Raw genomic sequence first — 18972 nt, 5'->3', positions numbered from 1 at the left:
AAGCTAATGAGTCTGCAGCCACAGAAAAGGGCTTGTGTTTGTGCCACTGATGATGCCAAAGCAGCTGAACGGGGTGACGAAGGGAAGAGGAAATGGCTGATATTTGTGGAAGCCACCTGGGGTGAAGTGAAGCCATAGTTTTGGAATATAAACTAATAAACGCAGATGTGGACAGAACAGGAAAGGCTGTCTGCTAGATGGTGTTAGTATGCATTAGACTGAACTCAGAGGAGAAAGGAATAGCGGTGCACCTCCGATCATTATTATTGACCATTCCTCCTTGCAGCTGTACACAGCTTAAACACATTAGGACTCCCTTGCATGTACACATGCATAGAAACATGTATACTCACAAGCACATGCTCATAAAGAGTTTAATATATGCACAAGCCAGTGGGATATGAGATAACTGCAGTATAAGCGAACACTGAAATGGTCTCAGGTTATAAGGACATGCACATATGCTAATAGAGGCCTCCAGCTCTGTGTTGAGCACTATATTCTGTTGTTGAGAGTGAGAACGAGCTAACAAAGAATCGAGAGCACTATCAGTTATCGCACTGACTCTGAAGAGTTCTTGTAATTTAAATAAAATCCAGCCGCCACCACCTTCTGTTTCTTTCCAGTAGTCTAAATATATACCTAATACGCATTAATTTACCTACTGCTGAAAAAATACTAAGAAGTGTTGGAAGATTCAGAATACAGAAATACTACAGTCAGATAGTTTCCATCTGCAATACTTTATATGCAGCACACCTCTTCCATACAAACAGCTGTAAAGTGTGTTTTTTATGGCCACTTCAGAGAGAAACATCACCTGGTGTTTCTAACTCTGTGCTTGCTCCACAGTGCAGGACTCTGTGTAGAATGTGGGGCTGCTGCCCTGTGATTTAATCGGAGACATATCTTGTGACGTTTGTGAGGTTGTGTGATGACTGTACAACAGGCTAAAACAGGCATCCTGTTTCGGTGTTTGAATGTCATAAACGAAGGACTTTCCTTGTAGAACAGTTATCAGCCTCTTGAGTGTACAGGCTGTTGAGTCAGAGTCAGCCAGAGAGAAATGATGTTTCAGGACAGACAGAGAGAAGCTGCATTGAACATCCTGGTCTGATCCATCAGCTGCTGTGTCATTTGACATCTTTGATGTGGACAGATGTTACAGGGACAGAGCAGACTGCCACCTCTGTTTCCTCCAAAATGGAGATGAGCATGTAAAGCTTAATAACAAAAGTTTTCTCTCCAGTTTCCATACTGAGTCCCAAATGTTGAAAACATAAGGTGAGGAAAGCACCCCTTCCTGTTCCTCCGTGTGGATGAATAGAAAGCCAGAGTTGACGAGAGCAACAACAGGATCAGAGTACAAAGCAGAACAGGTGTTACTGAGAACAAATACGAGATAGATCAAGTTAAGATTAAGTTAGATATTGTTGGAGGTGAGTTCCAGATTTGCAGCAACGTTGGGCAAGCTAGAGCAACTTAAATAGTGGCCCCTGTTGGACATTTGGATATCAGCTGAACAATCGGCTGATGTGGGCCAGCACTGAGATCAGCTGCACAGGACTTCATGATGTGCATGAATGCTCTACCTCTGTTTCTAAAAGATAGAAAGAGTTTAAGTTTCAAATGTAGCAGTGTAAAAAGATTTATGTTCAAAAGCTTGATAATGATGTACAGTGAAGTGAAAGCTGTGTGGTTTATGTTTGACTAATTAGTGCATTCAGTCAGAATTAGGTGTCAAACTCAATTCTCAGATGAGAAGCTGAAAACACAACAGGGCTGATGTTGCCCATTAAAAATGAAAATGCCACATTAACTTAGTACTATTATCTGTTTTCCTCATCCATCTTTATTCATCTGTCCTACAGAGGAATAATTTCCCTTATAGAACTGTGAGCTGTATGACCCGATGCCTCGCCTGGGTGATGCTGGATATCAGGGATATATCTGCAGGAGAGTCCTGGAGATGTATCAGGCTGCAAGATAATTTTGCAGATGTACTGAAGACAGCACCTAGGGAGTGGTGTGCAGGAGAAACTGACTCCAAATATTTAAGACAGGGCTGGTTGGCACTGCAGTAGCTATCTGTCAGAATAATACATGTATTGTATTTCTAATTGAATACTGTGACATACTATAAGGTTTCACAAGTCCAATGATAATGTCTGGGTAGCAGACAGATGCGTGTATCCTCTCATCTTAACTGATCTTTAATTTATATTCCTTCACTGTAATAGTGACATTTGCAGTGTTTCCAATATGAGGCACACACAGTATAGAGGTATGTGATCTGTTAAATAAGACAGATTGTATTCTGAGAAATTCACAAATAACCCAAAGATAGTTTAAAGACCATAAATGCTCACACAAACCCACGTACATGTGTGTATGTGTCTCTTTCCACGTGCATTTAAAGCATGTGCTCCCCTTTCCTAGCCTTTTGTCATAGTGACAGGCAGTCTGTTCTAATGAAAGCTCCTCTCATTCATAAGGCTGTCAGCTTTTGATGCCAGAAAAGTTGCAGCGGGAAAGAAGGAAAGCAGGAGAGAGGGACTGCAGAAGACTTAGCCTACACCTAATTTTTCCTTTGCTTTCTCTGAATGATTTCATTCCTAAAAAGCAACTGCATTGCAGTTTTAATTTGATGATGTGTCGTGGCTTGTTTCCATGCTTAAGTAACTAAGGACTACACATGCACACACACACATGGATCCAGTGTCTCTCAGTTGTATCACTGGTTGAGTAGCTCAACCACAAGCAAGGCAAAAACTTCTTCAGGATATCGATGCCCTGGTCTCTTTTTTCTATCTAGGTCAACATTTGCTCACAATAGCATCTTGGCCACCCTCCCCTGTGTATTCCCCATTTTCTTTCTCTGTTTTCTCCCCTCTGTACTCACATTCACACCTTTCTTATTGCAACACCTCTGTCTTTGGTACCAATCATTTATTTCTAAATTATGATAAATGTTTTGGGTGTTTTTTGCTTCTACATAAATGTAGGCAGTAGTAGGGACAATGTGTCATTTTCCTAATATTTGCCATAATTTGAGGGTTTTTTTATTTTTATTTCTGAGCCGTTTCAGAGATTGTCTTAAGACCTTCACACCTTTTTCCATCATTTTAGGCACGCTCAATGCAAAGGCCTCTGCCAGCAGGATAAACCTGTGTTAATGTGTCATGACAAAACTAAATGAGAAGATTCAACATCCCATAAAGCATGCATTATTATATCTCTAGCAATACTGCCAGAATCCCCCACCGTACGGCGGCCCTATTTGATGCCCAAACCAGATAGGCTCTTCCATCATCTGTGACATGAAATACCCCGATAGCCACCGGCTACAGAACACATCGCTCCTCAGAAACACTGACTACCTCTCTCTACTTCCATGTGTTCACACAAATTAGCATTACATTAGCATGATATTAGCACATCCGACCTGCACATCCATGCCTTATCAAAGCACTCTGTGATCCCCGGCTCCCCGTGCTTTAGTCTGGATCAGAAAGACAGAGCGAAAACCTGAGTGAGAAAGAGAGAAAGACAGAGCGTTTCCCCCGAGAGAGAGGGAAGAGAGCGATGAGCTACATGATAACGAGCTGTGTTACACCGCTATACAACACACAGCCTTGTCACTGCGCCTCAGAGCTGATTTAGCTGAGCTAAATGGGCTGCAGCAGATGTTTGGTGACTACAATCACACAGAGCTGCGTTCCTCACTTGACTTGCAAATATTTGCTTAGAGACTTCAATATTGGCTTTTCTTTATTTCATTCTTTTTGAATGTGTAAGGTGGTTATTCCAGCGCATAAAAATGAATACACGCAGCATGCTTTCTCTACTGACACCTATTACTGCTGCGCTGTGTTTGGTACAAAATGTTAACCGTCGCTTGTGATGAAAACCCCGAGGCAACTGATCCTGTACTTTCATGAACAGTTTTTGAGACAGTTAAAAAAACTTATTGACTAAACATAAAAAAAACTGTGGTTTAATTCTATCCAGTGATTTTTCTTGATAAGTATTTTGATTAAAGTCTTGTTGCTGCAAACAGTGAAGCTCAGTTGAGATAATGCGTTCTGAGGAGAGTCTGCACTCTGCCGTCTAGTGAACAAGCAAACCACAGATAGATTTTCCAGAATGTTTAACATCACGCGGACTGACCACAGGCTATACTTACAGGTCACATGAAAGTGACGTGTTTGGTACTAACTGGCCCACATGTAGTTTACTGGTGTTCACTGAAGATGTTGCTTTGCTTTCTTTATATGTAGGTAACGTCACCTAATATGTTTTATTTATCTTTTCATTTCCAGTGCAACGGTTTCTCATCACATCCACGGGAGCCCTGTATATTCTGGATGTGCAAATGGAAGACGGGCTGTACAACTACAGGTGTATGACACGGCATCAGTACACCGGAGAAACCCGACAGAGCAATAGTGCCCGCCTCATTGTGTCAGGTGAGAGGGGGATACCACAATTAGAATGAATAGGAAGTTCTGCAGCTTGATATATATTAGCTTGTATATTAAGCTGCACTTCTGGGTTGAATGGTCACTTGTTTCACGGTGCAAAAAACTACAGAGTTGTATTATGTGCATATATATTGGTTGGTTTCATTGTGAAACGTTAAGATGAGCGTTTTTACCATCTCCATCTTTGTGTTTGTAGATCAGATTGATTTGGAGTAATCGCACTGAGACACGAAACGATACTGCACGCTCTCTGTCCAGTGACTAGGTTGCTCGTTGTTTTTTGACTCTACCTGTAATATACAAAATGAACATCAGTATGTTTTCAATAAGGCTTGAAAGTAGTGACTCAGTACTAGCAACCGCAAAATTAAACTCTTCACCAGCATGTTTACTGAGGTCATAGGTCATGAAAGTTTTCCTGGATTTGATACAACCAAATGTATTTTTATAAAACAAACACTCGGAAAGCACAACTTCCTGCAGTGTTTTATACCGATGTCAGCATTGTTAATATGGGCATCTTGTGTGGTATATTCATCTTTCTGTATCATTGTGTCATATAAGGTTGTATTGGAAAAAATAATGTTTTAAAGAGGTCAAACAAAGAAAGTGCTAATGTCCCCCAAGGTCTAATATATTGCTTTAATGTTTGAAGATTTTCATGGCCTACCTATGACCTTGAAGCACTACATACTAAAATAGTGTATTTTATTATCTTTACCCATATGACTGGAGCAGAATCGGCTGAAATCTTTGGCTTATTTAAGCTGTAAAAACTTGAGACGTAAAGCATCGTACTGAAGAAATAAAAATGGGGTTTAACAGCTTTCTCTCCCTTTCATATGATTGTTTTGGGGGTTTTTTTTTTTCAAAGTTAACTTTGACTCTGAAGGTCAAAGTCAAATGCTTAGCCAACCCGGGTAATCATGTCCCCTAAGGCCTAGTATATTGTTGTGAAGTTTGAAGACGATTCATAACAAACTGTGGGTAATATGAAGGTTTTGCTGATTTCACTGTTTTTACTGTTACAGTGATGGGAGATACCAAGATACCAATGACAGCTTATACTGTTGGTGGTATCTGTCAGACCGTTAGAAAGAAAGAATGCAGGTTTAAGCCCTTTACCCGGCACAGGCTAATTGAAATCATGCCAAAACAACCAACAGTGTGTTTTTCTGCGTTAAACAGATGGCCAAAGAGTCAAATTTACACTACACAGATGTTTGCATAACAACAACCAACAGCTGATATGCGATGGGATTTTTTTTCCAAGTTTCATATTTAAAGCTTAAGGTAATCAGTGTGTGAGTTTCAATACTGCGGTGTGTTTGATCTGATAAAAGTTTCATAATGGCATTCACATCGGCCCCAGCATATGTCAGTAACAGCAGGTAAACCCTCTAAAAATGTCCCAGTCTGTTGCCTTGATTTCAGTTTAGAATAATATGGTTAATGTGTTGCAAATACCAGCTGGTGATACCACACACTGTTGGATAAAATGACACAAGACAAGTAATCAGACACAAGGACAGGAAGCACCATGACACAGTCAGATAGGGTTTGCTGTTGATTTAGTGTGCCTTCAGAAACACTGACTGCATGTGAGAGGACCATATGGAAATAAATGTGAGCTTGTAAAAAAAAACATGTTGGTCAGTTGAATTAAACGGAGGGCGACAGGATAAAAACCCTTGAACTAAAGAGTGGGTGACAGGCAGTAAAGGCCATGAGAACTCTCCAGTTTGGGGGAGGACTTCAGGATAGAAAAATACCCTCCTTTCCAAAACCATTTAAAGAGTCACTCTGCAGATTTCAGAGTATTGATGCAGTATTTTTAGTTTGTAAGACATTCATTCACAAGATAGGCAGGGTTGTACCATGTTTACTGATGGGGGGGGGGGGGGGGGGGACTAGAGCCATTACACTAAAATTTAAAAAATCCCATTCTCTTCCTTTGGCTACTCATGAGTTCACGATTAAACACTTTTCCACTTTTAACTCCTTGTGCTGCATTTAACCCTTTTTGAACCCACGCAGATCCGACCAATTCTGCACCCCACATCCTGGATAGCTTTGAGCGCCGTGAGGTGATGGCATCTCATCGAGTGGAGCTCCCTTGCAAGGCCTCTGGTCACCCTGCACCCAAATACCGCTGGCTGAAGGACAACCGCCCGCTGGAGACAGACTCGCGCTTCAAACAGAGTGTGACAGGCCTGCTCATAGAGAGAACCCAGCCCAGTGACACAGGGACGTATGTGTGTGAGGTGTGGAATGGCTATGGCAATGCCGAGGTGGTTGGCAGGCTGCAGGTAAAAGGTCAGTGTCCTTGTGATGGTGCTAAGTAAGGCTGTGGAGTTTTTTTTATTATGGAGCAACGAATCAAAAGAGGCAGATTCTTTTGCTTTTTAAGTGTGAAGCACTTTTGTTTACATTTTTTCATCTATCTAATGATGATAACTTGGTACCTCCACTAAACTACAGAGCCCCTCAAGGTCATGGTGAGTCCGCGGAAGGTGAAAGGCAGCGTGGGAAGCCAGGTTTCACTGTCCTGCGGTGTAACGGGCTCCGAGGAGTATCAGCTGTCCTGGTATCGCAACGGAGAACTCATCTACCCCAGTAACAGTGTCCGCATGACAGGCCAAAACAGAGAGAACCTGGTCATGGCTGGCATGGCCAAGAGTGACGGAGGAGCCTATCAGTGCTTTGCCAGACATGGCAAGATGTCTGCCCAGGACTTTGTTCAAGTCATACTGGAAGGTCAGAATTCACAGTGAGACGTGTGGGTGGGAGCAGTGCGTGTGCACCATTTTGGTTTTGTGTGCACAGCAATTGTGTGTATCTATGCATATGCAAGTCCAGACTGTGCTGTGTGAAGCTCAATCCTGCAGGGCCCAGCCCTTTTTTATAAGATTTTCTGAAAAGCCTTGAGCTGTACATGAGCTGGTTGCTGCTGCAGTGTCTCCCATAACCAGGGTACTATAAGGGGAATATTGATAATCAATAATGCTGTGGAGCCAGAGAGGAGCTGGATTAATCTGCTCCTCATTCTGACACTGCTTTTTATACTGGAGATGTGCATGTTTTCCACTAAAAGTGCAGATTTGGACAAGATTCTCATTCAAAAGCATCAGATATGAATTGACATGCATCCCTTATGAGGGGAACAACAAAATATACATCACCGTGTGAATTTTCTCCCTCTGTGCAGATGGCACCCCCAAAATTCTGGCTTCGTTCAGCGAGAAGGTCTACAACGTCAACGAGTTTGTGTCATTGTCGTGCACAGTGAAGGGCACGCCAGAGCCGCGGGTAACGTGGACTCTGGACGATGAGCCCGTGGTACGGGACAGCCGCCATCGCATCTCCTACTACACCAATGCCGAGGGCCACGTGGTGAGTCATCTGAACATCAGCCAGACTCAAGTCCCCGATGGAGGAGTGTACCGCTGCATCTGCAACAACTCAGCTGGGACCGTTTCCTACCAGGCGCGAATAAACGTAAGAGGTGCTTGTCAGATCAACTCTTCCAACACACCATCACATATACACATCGACATGCCTTGAGTCACTCTGTTTTGACGCATTTCTGATTGGCTACTTTAAAAGTGCACGTGATGAAAGAGGTTTTATTATGCTGTCGTGTTTCTAGCTTTTCACATACTTTTAAATCTGATAGCGTAGCTTGGCTCTGTTTCTCCTCAGAATATAGCAAGACGCCCAGAAGATGCTTTTCCTGTTATCTTTCCACTTTTCCAGTTTTTTGGGGGTATTTTTGCGTTTGGATTTCACCATCTCTATATCAGGACAGTTATTACTGTTGACTGTACTGCTATATGCATTCTACAGGGACATGGCTTGCTGAATTGCTGCTGTCATGTAGTGACACTGGGGCGCTCAAGCTTGCCGTGCTTTCCAGAACATTATTATTTCTCTATTGCAGAGAGGGAATGTTGCTTTCTTTGTACAGATTGGTCGGATTTGATTGCTGCTCAGTCTTGCATGTTGTGGGGCTAAATAGGGCGATCCTCCAGCCCTTAAGCGAGGGTTCATGGATGCCAAATGCAGCCAAGCAATGAAGATAAATCTCCACAGGTGCCAACGCGGAGAACGTGTAATGACTGCTTCTCACGTCATTGGCTCCTTAATCGTGCTAAAGAGAGTAGCAACCCAGGATACGCTTGTATTCCAAGTACACTGCAGAGCCTAGTTAAACTGTCTTCTCCAGTGCTTTAAAGAGACACCTAATAGTCCATTTCCCTGATAGACACTGAGCTATGGAAGCCTATTGGTTATTCTGTTGGTTTTTCACAAGTGTGCACAAAAGGCGGCAACGTGAGTAATGGCTTTGATAATAGCTTCATGAGTGGAGAAAGCGAACATTCGACTCTAATGCTTGTCAGAAGCAATCACAGCCTGCACCAAAGAGGTGGGAGCAAAAGGTAATATTCACTACAGTCTCAAACAGAAAGATGCACCAATCCCTGAATCTGGCAAAGCAGGATGTGACGCGAACAGAACAGCAGAACGGTCCACCCTGTGATGATTCGTAGTCTCATTTGTGTTTTACGGTCCTTCTCGCTTAATCGAGCAGTCTGTAACCCCTACGCACATCTGGGTCATTTTTTATGTCACAGTATCAGAGTGAATCGAGGCATGTACAACTTTGTGGTGTCTTAAAAACACACAAAACACAGAAAAGCTAACTTTCACACCACAAACCACCTCAAAATCATTTTAAGAGAGTTGTCTCTCCAATGTGTCCTTCAAGGGCCTGCCAGCATCAGACCAATGAAAAACCTCACTGCCATCGCTGGGCGGGACATGTACATCCACTGCCGTGTCATTGGCTACCCCTACTACTCCATCAAATGGTACAAGGACTCCAATTTGCTGCCGTACAACCACCGACAGCGGGCCTTCGAGAACAACGGCACCCTGAAACTGTTTGACGTGCAGAAGGAGGTGGATGAAGGAGAATACACGTGTAATGTGCTGGTGCAGCCACAGCTGTCCACACACCAGAGCGTTTACGTTACAGTGAAAGGTATGAAACAGTCTAATTGATTTTCAGACAGACAGCACGGGACTCGTTCTATATTTGGTCCAATAAAACAAGATTTAGTTCATTTAGCTGTGCGACATCATCACGTTTACCCATCTGCGAGGCCAATAAGCAGCTGTTTCAGATGTACGTTCGCATTTGTACGGTACTGTATTGTACTCTGTGTTTGCAGAATACATTTGTGGTTACGCTGTCATTAATCTCTTTGCAATTCAAAGGGAACGGCTTTATCGGTGTACACACTGACCCCGTAGTGCCTTTCCATCGGAGGTGTATGCCCCCTTTCCTCGTTGCAGAAAACACAGATATGCAGAGTGATATTTGTATATCACTACCTATGAAAAAAGCACTCACATCACTGATAGCAAGGCACCATCTCCATCATCCCAGCCAGCTTATCTGGAGCTCATCTGAATATGCAGCAGGACTGAGAAGAGCCAGATGATGATAACCTCCGATGGCTCTCTTTCTTCAGTGACGCAGCATAATTTCAACTGTCCTATGGGCCGATCCCCACCCCCCCACACCACCCACTCTCACTGATCTTGACGTGCTAACGAGCGTTTGAGGGGGAAATCACACAGCATAGACAAAGCGACACTTCTATTCCACCTTGGCTAATTTGCCTCTCAGCTGCTTAGCATTCCACCGCTGCCGAGAGGGAATCCCCAGGAACCTATTATGCTTATTTTGTTGTGAATTAAATAAGCGCTGAAGTGCTGCTTATTCCAATGTTATTTTAAATCATTAATTTTTCAAAGCATCTGGTTCTCACGATGGCTACAGTGTCCCCAGAGAGCCGAGTGAGAGTGAATGCTATATGCTTATGTTTTGAGAGGCTTCAGCTGCTCCACATGAGGCGAGCTAATAAAATATTTCTTGCTTTCCTGAAAAATCACAGCTTAATGTGGAAAATAAGGTGATAAAGAGAGAACTGGGCCTAATGAGTTGCTATGCGAGTGTTTTGTAAAGTAGCTCAGCCGCGGTGTATAGTATGTTAATGTGTTGATTATTAATGTGCATGAGTGGTTAGTGATTTTGAGTAGCTCTGGCTGAAATTAAACAACCTGTAACCCGCAGGCCTGAAGCAATATTCCCGTCTCTGTTACAGTCCCGCCCACCATCCAACCATTTGAGTTTCCCCGGTTTTCCATCGGCCAGCGAGTCTTCGTCCCCTGTGTGGTTATGTCTGGTGACCAGCCCGTCTTCATCACCTGGCAGAAGGATGGTCGGCCAATCCCGGCCAGCCTGGGCGTTACCATAGACAACATAGACTTCACCAGCTCCTTGCGTATCTCTAACCTCACACTGATGCATAACGGCAACTACACCTGCATCGCACGGAATCAGGCTGCTGCTGTGGAACACCGGAGTGAGCTCATTGTCCGAGGTGAGGAGGGGAGAGATGGGTAAGAGAGTCAATCTGGATGTGATTTACAGAAGTTCAGTGCTGTGGAAAAGTTTGGATCCACCCCTCATTTCTTTATGTTTCACGTGCAAGCAGCCAGACTTTCTTGTAAAAAGATTTTTTAACTGGCTTTGAGCAGTAATTCTCCAGGCTTTCTGAAAGTTTAATCAATGAAAACTGCCAAAGATTAAACCGTTTGGGTACTTTTTCAAGTGGTGGACAAAACAAGAAGTGACAGACAGCTATATAAAAAGTTATGTACAGCATAGAGGCCTGATTTGAGGTGTGGTGCTTTTATTTGGAAGATTTTGCTGTGAACAGACAACATGCAGTCAAAAGAGCTCTCCATGCTGGTGAAATAAGCCATCCTTAAGCTGCAAACACAACAAAAACCCCATCTGAGATACTGCTACAATATTAGGAGCGGCAAAATCTAGTTTGGCACATCCTGAAAGAAAGAAAGCACTGGTGAACTCCGCAAGATCGCAGAATCATTTCCATGGTGAAGAGAAACCCGTCCACAACAGCCAACAAAGTGAACAACACTCTCCAGGAGGAAGGTGTATCGATATCCGTGTCTACCATAAAGAGAACAGTGCGTGAAAGTAAATACAGACGGTTCACTGCAAGGTACAAGACCTCAACAATAGAAAGGCTGGGTTGGACATCTAAAAAAGGCAGCACAGTTCTGGAAAAACCTTCTTTGGACAGATGAAACCAAGATCAACCTCTACCAGAATGATGGCTAGAGAAAAATACGGAGAAGGTGTGAAACACCTCATGATCCAAAGCATACCACATCATTGGTAAAACAGGGCGGAGGCAGTGTGTTAGCCTCGGTGTGCACTGCTGCCAGCGACAGTGGGACACTGTTTATTGACGATGTGATACAGTAAGCAGCTGAATGAATTTTGAGGTGTTCGGAGACATACTCTCTGCTCACATCCAGCTAAATGCAGTCAAAGTTCTTGGGTGGCGTTTCTTAATAAAGTTGGACAATTACCCAAAACATACAGCTAAAGCAACCCAGGGGTTTATTGAAGCAAAGAAGGCAAATATACTTGAATGGACCAGTCAGTCACCTGATCTTGCTGTCGCGGCCCAGTGGCCACCAGAAGTATGGACTCGAGTGTAGACAGCACACGGAAGCACGGAGAAAGAGTGAAGGCAACACTTTCTTTACAGAGAGTGAAGGAAGCAACAGTGTAACTAAACCTACACACGAGGTCCTTGGAGATTCAACCGAAGGAACTTAACAACAATAAAGATCACTGTGAACTAAGCACTTGAGTTTCACAGTGATAAACTGATTACCATGAACTATAACAACACTAGGATTAACGAGAGCATGGCTATGATAGATACTAAACAACAACACATGAAAATCACAAAACAGTAAAAATTCCAAGCTATGAAAAGAGTCCATGAGTGTTGCCCAAGAGCTGACGTGTTCAAGGGCCAGCAAACCCGATACGGGGTAACTGCCCGCACAGGAACCCTGTGGCGTGGAGGTAAGGAAGAGGCTAGACTGGGGTCACGGAGCCGGGGAGTTCGGAGTCACTGTAACTGAAGGAAGCAGACGTCAAAGGGAGTTCTAGACACAATAGATTGCGTGCAGTCTTACTTTCTGCAGGCGGGCGCAAAGTGCGAAGGGGTAAATGGTCTGGGTGAGCCGAGAGAGAGTCCAGAGAGGGTCCGAGATGTTCCAGTGAGTTTGGCATGTAGGCAGGCAGCAGTGAAGCGGTGAGGCAGCCGGGCAGGCCAGCGACTGAGAAGAGGTTAGTTTATGGCAGGTTAGGTAATGACATCCCAGAGGATTACTGCGAGTGAAAGAGAAGCACAGGTAAGTATGAGCAACACTATGAGTATCAAACATGAGCTGTGACAGCCTTCACTAACTGAGGTTATCAGACAATCTGCCGAAGAGGGATTGTGAGCGCTGGCAGCCAAATTACTTCCAGGTGCAGCCTGTCAGTGATGAAGCGGTGACTCCGCCCAGAGGTGGAATCACCAACGCTGTGGAAAAAGCCAAGTTTACTCTTTAACAAGATTTCAGCTGGTAAAGACTAAACTTCAGACAGAAAGGGCCACAAATAAACAGCAACTGCAGTAAAGGCCTGGCAGAACATTAAAAAGTAGGAAGCCCGGCATCTGGTGATGTCCATGAGTTCAAGACTTTGAGTATTAGAACTGAACCCCTTAAATGAAGGGACTGTGTTAAAATGCTTTAGTTCCTCACATTTTTATGCAGTCTTTTTGTTCAACCTTCTGCAGTTCAATCGCATCGGAGTTACTTCATTTCAATGGGCGACCATGGCTCAGGGGGTTGGGAAGCGTATCTGTAACCGGAAGGTCGCGGGTTCAGTCCCCGGGCTCTCTGTCCTGGTTGTTGTGCCCTTGGGCAAGACACTTTACCCTACTGCCTACTGGTGATGGCCAGAGGGGCCGATGGTGCGATATGGCAGCCTCGCTTCTGTCAGTCTGTCCCAGGGCAGCTGTGGCTACAACTGTAGCTGCCTCCACCAGTGTGTGAATGTGAGAGTGAATGAATAGTGGCATTGTAAAGCGCTTTGGGTGCCTTGAAAAGCGCTATATAAATCCAATCCATCATTATTATTATTATTATTATTATTCAAATTTGTTGTGGTAAAAAACTTGGAAAAATCAGGAAAAACTTGTCTCTGTCCAAATATATATGGACCTAACTGCATCAATGATCTCAAACGGTGCACATTGTGGGATCATCCTGATAGAGAATTGAACAAACAGCAGCCAGCATTCAAAGACAATCGATGAATGTCCTTCAAGAAGCCGGGAGAACTTTCCCAGAAGACTGCTTAAAGAAACCCACAAGAGTTCAGAATGTCTTCAGCCAGAAGTGGCCCTCTGGGCAGGTTTGTGTGGCTGTATGTGGCCCACAATATAAAATGAGTTTGACATTCCTGCTTTAGCCCTTTAGTAATTCTAAACCTTGTGAGAATTGTATAAACTTTTTTGCATTTATGTATGTTTACACGTTTCAATAAATCACTGTTCCTATTTCCCATTTTCCTGGAAAATGTAAAGAAATGAGGGGTGGCTGCACTTCTCAGGAGTTTAAGGAAGCGGATGTTTGCGGACCACACTGTACTTTCACTTGGTCTTTTTCCCCATTCTGAACTGAAATGTTCCTGTGACTTTTTAGATGTAAAGATCTCACAGTAAGGTTTCTTCACTTGCAGTTCCTCCCAAATTTGTGGTGCAACCTAAAGACCAGGATGGCATCTACGGGAAAGCAGTGATACTAAACTGCTCAGCTGAAGGCTATCCTGTTCCTACGATCCAGTGGGAATACTCTAAAGGTAAACCTGCACAGTTTACACACACGTTGATTACACAGCCGTCTCCCTGAGGTTTGTTGCAAGTGTTGGATGTTTTACATGTTTTCAAACACTTTTAAAATCATTCTCTTGAGTTGAGAAGAGTTGCTGCATTGAAAAATACTGTTATTTATTCATTATTTATTTATTTTACCTACAGCAAGCTTATCCTCTGTTGCCAGCACACCTAATACGATGTCCACAGCCATGAGGATGAATGCATAAAAACCCTCAAGTCAAACCTGCGTTTCAAGGAATAGTTTTCTGTTTCTCTGTAACGAGGAAGTGGGTGTGAAATTATGTAACTGTGGTACTTCACGTGTAACATTTCTCAGCCCAGCTGGACACAACAGCAAAGTTTGAGATATGAGATATAAGATAAAAAAAATGCATAATTAGAGTTTTTAATTCTTTCAGTTAAACTGGCAGCTGCAGAGCAAGAAGACGTGTGTTTAATGGTTTGAGATCTCTGAAGGTTTTCATAACATAAACACATAAAATAACAATGACTTGTTTTTTATTCCTCTTCCATTGGACTAAAGCTGGGCAAACACTGTGCGACTTTTTCAGTCGCGTTTTTCAGCTCCTGCTCAAACAGTACAATTGAATCGCAGAGGTTAGAAGTTCATAGGTCACGATGCAGGCTCTCACACGATACGGCCCGATGCTCTGATGCGACCTGAGTGCTCACACTGTGCATCCATAACATGAAGCTTATAACACAAAATCTGTCTCTCGCTCTCGCTCTCTGTCTTTCACTCACTCAGACACACACACACACACACACACACCGTCAACTTTGCTAAATTGCTAATGAAGAAACGCTGACCAGGCAGCTGTGATTGAGCAGCAATGTCCATCCAACTCTTTCCACGGCTGTTGTGGTTGTGATAATGTTGTGAGGCCACATCGAAAAGACTCGGCTGAGCTTGCCAAAGTTGGTCCAAGTTGGAAACTCGGGCCGATCCCTAAAACTGTCGCACGACTGAAAAATCGTCTCCAAATATCGCACAGTGTATGGCCAGCTTAATTTTCCGTCCATCGTTTGGGGGGCGCTGGAGGCTGTTCCAGCTGCTATGGGTGAAGGCAGGGGGACACCCTTGATGGGTCTCTCAAATTCACAGCTACGAGCAATTTAGATTCACCAATTAACCCCACTAGTGGGGGTTAGTGGACTTACGTATAAATGAAAAATTCTGAGTTTGCACAATCTCAGTATTTGTAAGACTCTTTTAATGTCAGTTTTACTGTGTAACAAATGCATTACTATTGTCCCTTACCACCATTTCTCTTTTGAAAACTTCAGATTTACAGTATAGGCTTAATTATAAAAAGGAATTGTGGGATATGTGGTACTCAAACCGTACTAGACTAACACTAGCTCATTTGAACCCATAAAACAAAGCCTTACTATTTCTGTAGTATAAATAAAATGCACAAAATGTAATGTTTTTATCTGTAAAGGTTTTCATTGAGACTTTAGCAGGAGCATCGAACAGCAAACTGGACTGCCTCATGCAGTTTACTATTGACAAACCGTGTATTTTCTCTGACAGGCGCTGGAGTCCCACAGTTTAAACCCATCCCCCTCAACTCAGGCTTTCGGATTGAAGTGTTGGTCAACGGCTCTCTGCTCATCAAGCACGTGCTGGAAGAAGACAGTGGTTTCTACCTGTGTAGAGTCAGCAATGACGTCGGGGCCGACGTGAGCAAGTCGATGTACCTCAACGTCAAAAGTAAGTCTGACAGGACGACAGCACCTATTAGAGCCAAAGAATGTAAATTTGGCATGTTTGGTTTTTGTCCTGTTGACTCTCCTCTTTCATGCACCAGCTGCTGGTGCATTAAAACAAAAAGTTAAAGCTAAAGCACAAAGGTTAAGTGAGCTGAACTTCGACAGTCAGTCAGGCCACCAGAAAGATGTCACCACGGTTGCTTGCGCTGTGCTTTCTGCCTGAACGAATCCCACGAAAGCAACGCACACAGCCTCTACACCACATCTCTTGGAGAAAGTACAGCATTTATCTGCTGTGTGGCCAAGGATTTAGCTCCCCTCCATTAATCCCTGAATTCTGCATGCGAGCAAGAGCTGCCATGTGGAAAAGAGGGCTGTGGAATACAGCAAGGGAGTTTGGAAGAAGGAATAGGTTATCCACGTCTTTTCTCCTCATCTCTGTGTCCTATATGTCATCTATCTTGTCTTTAGTTTAGTAAGTAGAAGAAAATGTTAACTATTTGCTGAGTTGTTTGTGTTCTTGTATAGATAATACACTTTTTAATAGGAATGCTGCCCTCTTGAGGTTGAAAGTCTGTTTAATAAACCATGAGAGCGCATAAATTATTCCAGCGCATCTTCTCAGAAAGAGAGATGTTGAAAGCAGCCTGCAGAAATGGTAGGAATGGTTTTAAGAGCTTCCTTCAAGGTGAAAACAACAACCTCAGAAATAATGTATATGTGAGTTTTACCAAAAAGTACAGTTACTTAACTTTAGCTGGTGATTGTGGATGTGTCCGTGGATGTGTGAGCTCCAACTGCTTTACTGCGGCTCGGCGCTCATTTTGATTGGTTGCTGTTAGATAAAGCTTTTGCCACCACGGCTCTTATCAAGCCCGAGCAGGGTATTCCCTGCTGAGTGTCTAACTGTCTGCCAGCCACAGCCAAATAGGCTCCAACTCCTTTATGACCCCCTCTGTCTGATTGAGGCCCACCATGTCACCTCATAGACAAGTGTGCTCAGAAGCACCAGCTCTCAGTGTAGCTGCGGTTTGGTGTCTTAGGCCATTTGAGTGTGAGTCACGGTTGAATTTTCTTATTGATACTTGAATCCTCACACCTCTGTGAAGTGTTGTGTCTTTAATTTATTTTTTAACACACGTTCCTCAGACCTCAGAGTTCTTGAACTTGGTAAAAATCTGAACCTTTAACTGGAACACAACTCCTTTATTGGGTGGCTGTAGCTCAGGCGGTAGAGCAGGTCATCCACTGATCAGAAGGTTGGTGGTTTGATTCCTGGCTTCCCCTAGTCTACATGCCAAATATCCTTGGGCAAGATACTAACCCCAAATTGCTCTCCGATGCATCCATCGGAGTATGAATGTGTGTGAATGTTAGCTATGAAGCACTTAGAAAGATGTGCTTGTGCGAATGGGTGAATGCACAAGTTGTGTAAAGTGCTTTGAGTACTCAGATGAGTAGAAAAGCGCTATATAAGAACCAGTCCATTTACTTTATCTCTCAAATGTCCTTAAATCATCAGCTGACAAGCTACTTTCTAAATAATCTTTCCCCTTTAGGTTTTCTGAAACTCTCAAAGCTCGGGACGTCATAAGATCATCATTTGCAAAGTGCGTGCTCTAGTCCAGTGTGTATCTTACAAGAGCATCGAGTTGTATAAGCAATATTACAGACTGATTATCATTATGATTAGTATATTGTGGATTTGACATTGATAACCACCAGAAACACCAGAGAAGTACAAGGAGAAAAAATCATTTGTTGACTGTAGCTTTCTCATTTACGCTTACACTTCACTTAAGCTTTGTCAAGCTAAGCCTAACCGGTTTGTAGCATCGTAAACCCAATATCTCCAGGTTGTCAAACTGTGTGAAAAGGCAAAACCTTTATGGAAAAACCGTTGGATGTTGGATTAGATGGTATACATGTTAGAAACTAACAAACGTTTAGTTAGTCTCTGCATTTGGATTACAACTTTGAGTTTCTAACACAGTACACAACCTAATCTCACTGGTTTGAACTCTTTATATAAACCACATTATTTATAACACGTGTCAAACACACTGCAAGATTTGGATTTTTATTTAACAGATTATTTGTCTTTGTCTTCTTTATGTTTGCAGCCCCTCAGGTGCATGCTGTGCTCCTGAAGCATCTGCCCGTTGTTGTGGTAGTTGTCCTAATTTGTGCCTCTTCTGTGCAGTAACCCAAATCTCCCCGCGTGCCAAGGGAGCCACACCTCATCCTCTATCCCGTGTGTGTCTGTGTGTGGACAATGAGCTCATTAACCCGTACAGTTTCTCTCTGTGCTTGACAGAGACGGTGCACCACAGTAATGCCTGAATCTGTGATGTCCTGTACACCGTGTGCTGCCTTTATGTTGTTTATTCAGACCAGCCTACACTAATTGAACAGTGGCAAGCACTTAAGAGGCTTAGGAGCCAATTTGAGAGGCACACAATCTGACGCATGCTGGACCAGTCACGTGATGGACAGACGGCTTGATCTTCACTCACTATTATTGGCCGTCCACATGTGGCTTGATGCATTGGCAAACAATAGATTGAATGAGAAGCTTTAACATATGTAAGCATAGAAATATTTATGGTGAAGATGCTGTCAGTTTTGTGTGCGTGTGGGACACAGGTGAGCAAACAAGCTCATAAGCCCACACAAAGACAGAGATTTCACACAAAGGTGTGCACACTTTACTGTAAAGGCACTGATACAGTGCAGAGCAGTGCAGCCATTACTAAAGAATAATGGGCCAGGCAGCTAATGCAGTGCTTGGGATAGATCCCACTCCACCAGGCTATTGTAGTGGACTGCCTGGGAAATGAATTGCATCTATTGTGATGTCTTTGCTTGGCACTTTCATTGTTATGAGTGTCTGTGCATAGGCTCATGTCTCGTCATAATACACC

General features: G+C 43.4%; 1 protein-coding gene across 1 annotated transcript in view; it reads left to right on the top strand.

The window, feature by feature from the left end:
- Positions 1 to 18972, top strand: part of dscama (Down syndrome cell adhesion molecule a) — a 112721-nt gene that overhangs the window by 69234 nt on the left and 24515 nt on the right. The window contains exons 4-11 of the mRNA XM_085419901.1: positions 4323 to 4469; positions 6522 to 6800; positions 6966 to 7241; positions 7693 to 7989; positions 9253 to 9528; positions 10658 to 10936; positions 14176 to 14295; positions 15870 to 16049. Of these exons, the coding sequence (XP_085276027.1) occupies positions 4323 to 4469; positions 6522 to 6800; positions 6966 to 7241; positions 7693 to 7989; positions 9253 to 9528; positions 10658 to 10936; positions 14176 to 14295; positions 15870 to 16049 (1854 nt within the window). The remainder of the gene's footprint in view (positions 1 to 4322; positions 4470 to 6521; positions 6801 to 6965; positions 7242 to 7692; positions 7990 to 9252; positions 9529 to 10657; positions 10937 to 14175; positions 14296 to 15869; positions 16050 to 18972) is intronic.

The sequence above is a fragment of the Rhamphochromis longiceps genome, linkage group LG10, assembly GCF_057381845.1.
Source record: "Rhamphochromis longiceps isolate RC_006_pf linkage group LG10, R_longiceps_female_GT1.1, whole genome shotgun sequence".
NCBI lineage: Eukaryota > Metazoa > Chordata > Actinopteri > Cichliformes > Cichlidae > Rhamphochromis > Rhamphochromis longiceps.
The sequence above is the reverse complement of the archived record's forward strand: the minus strand, read 5'-3'. Positions and strand labels throughout refer to the sequence as shown.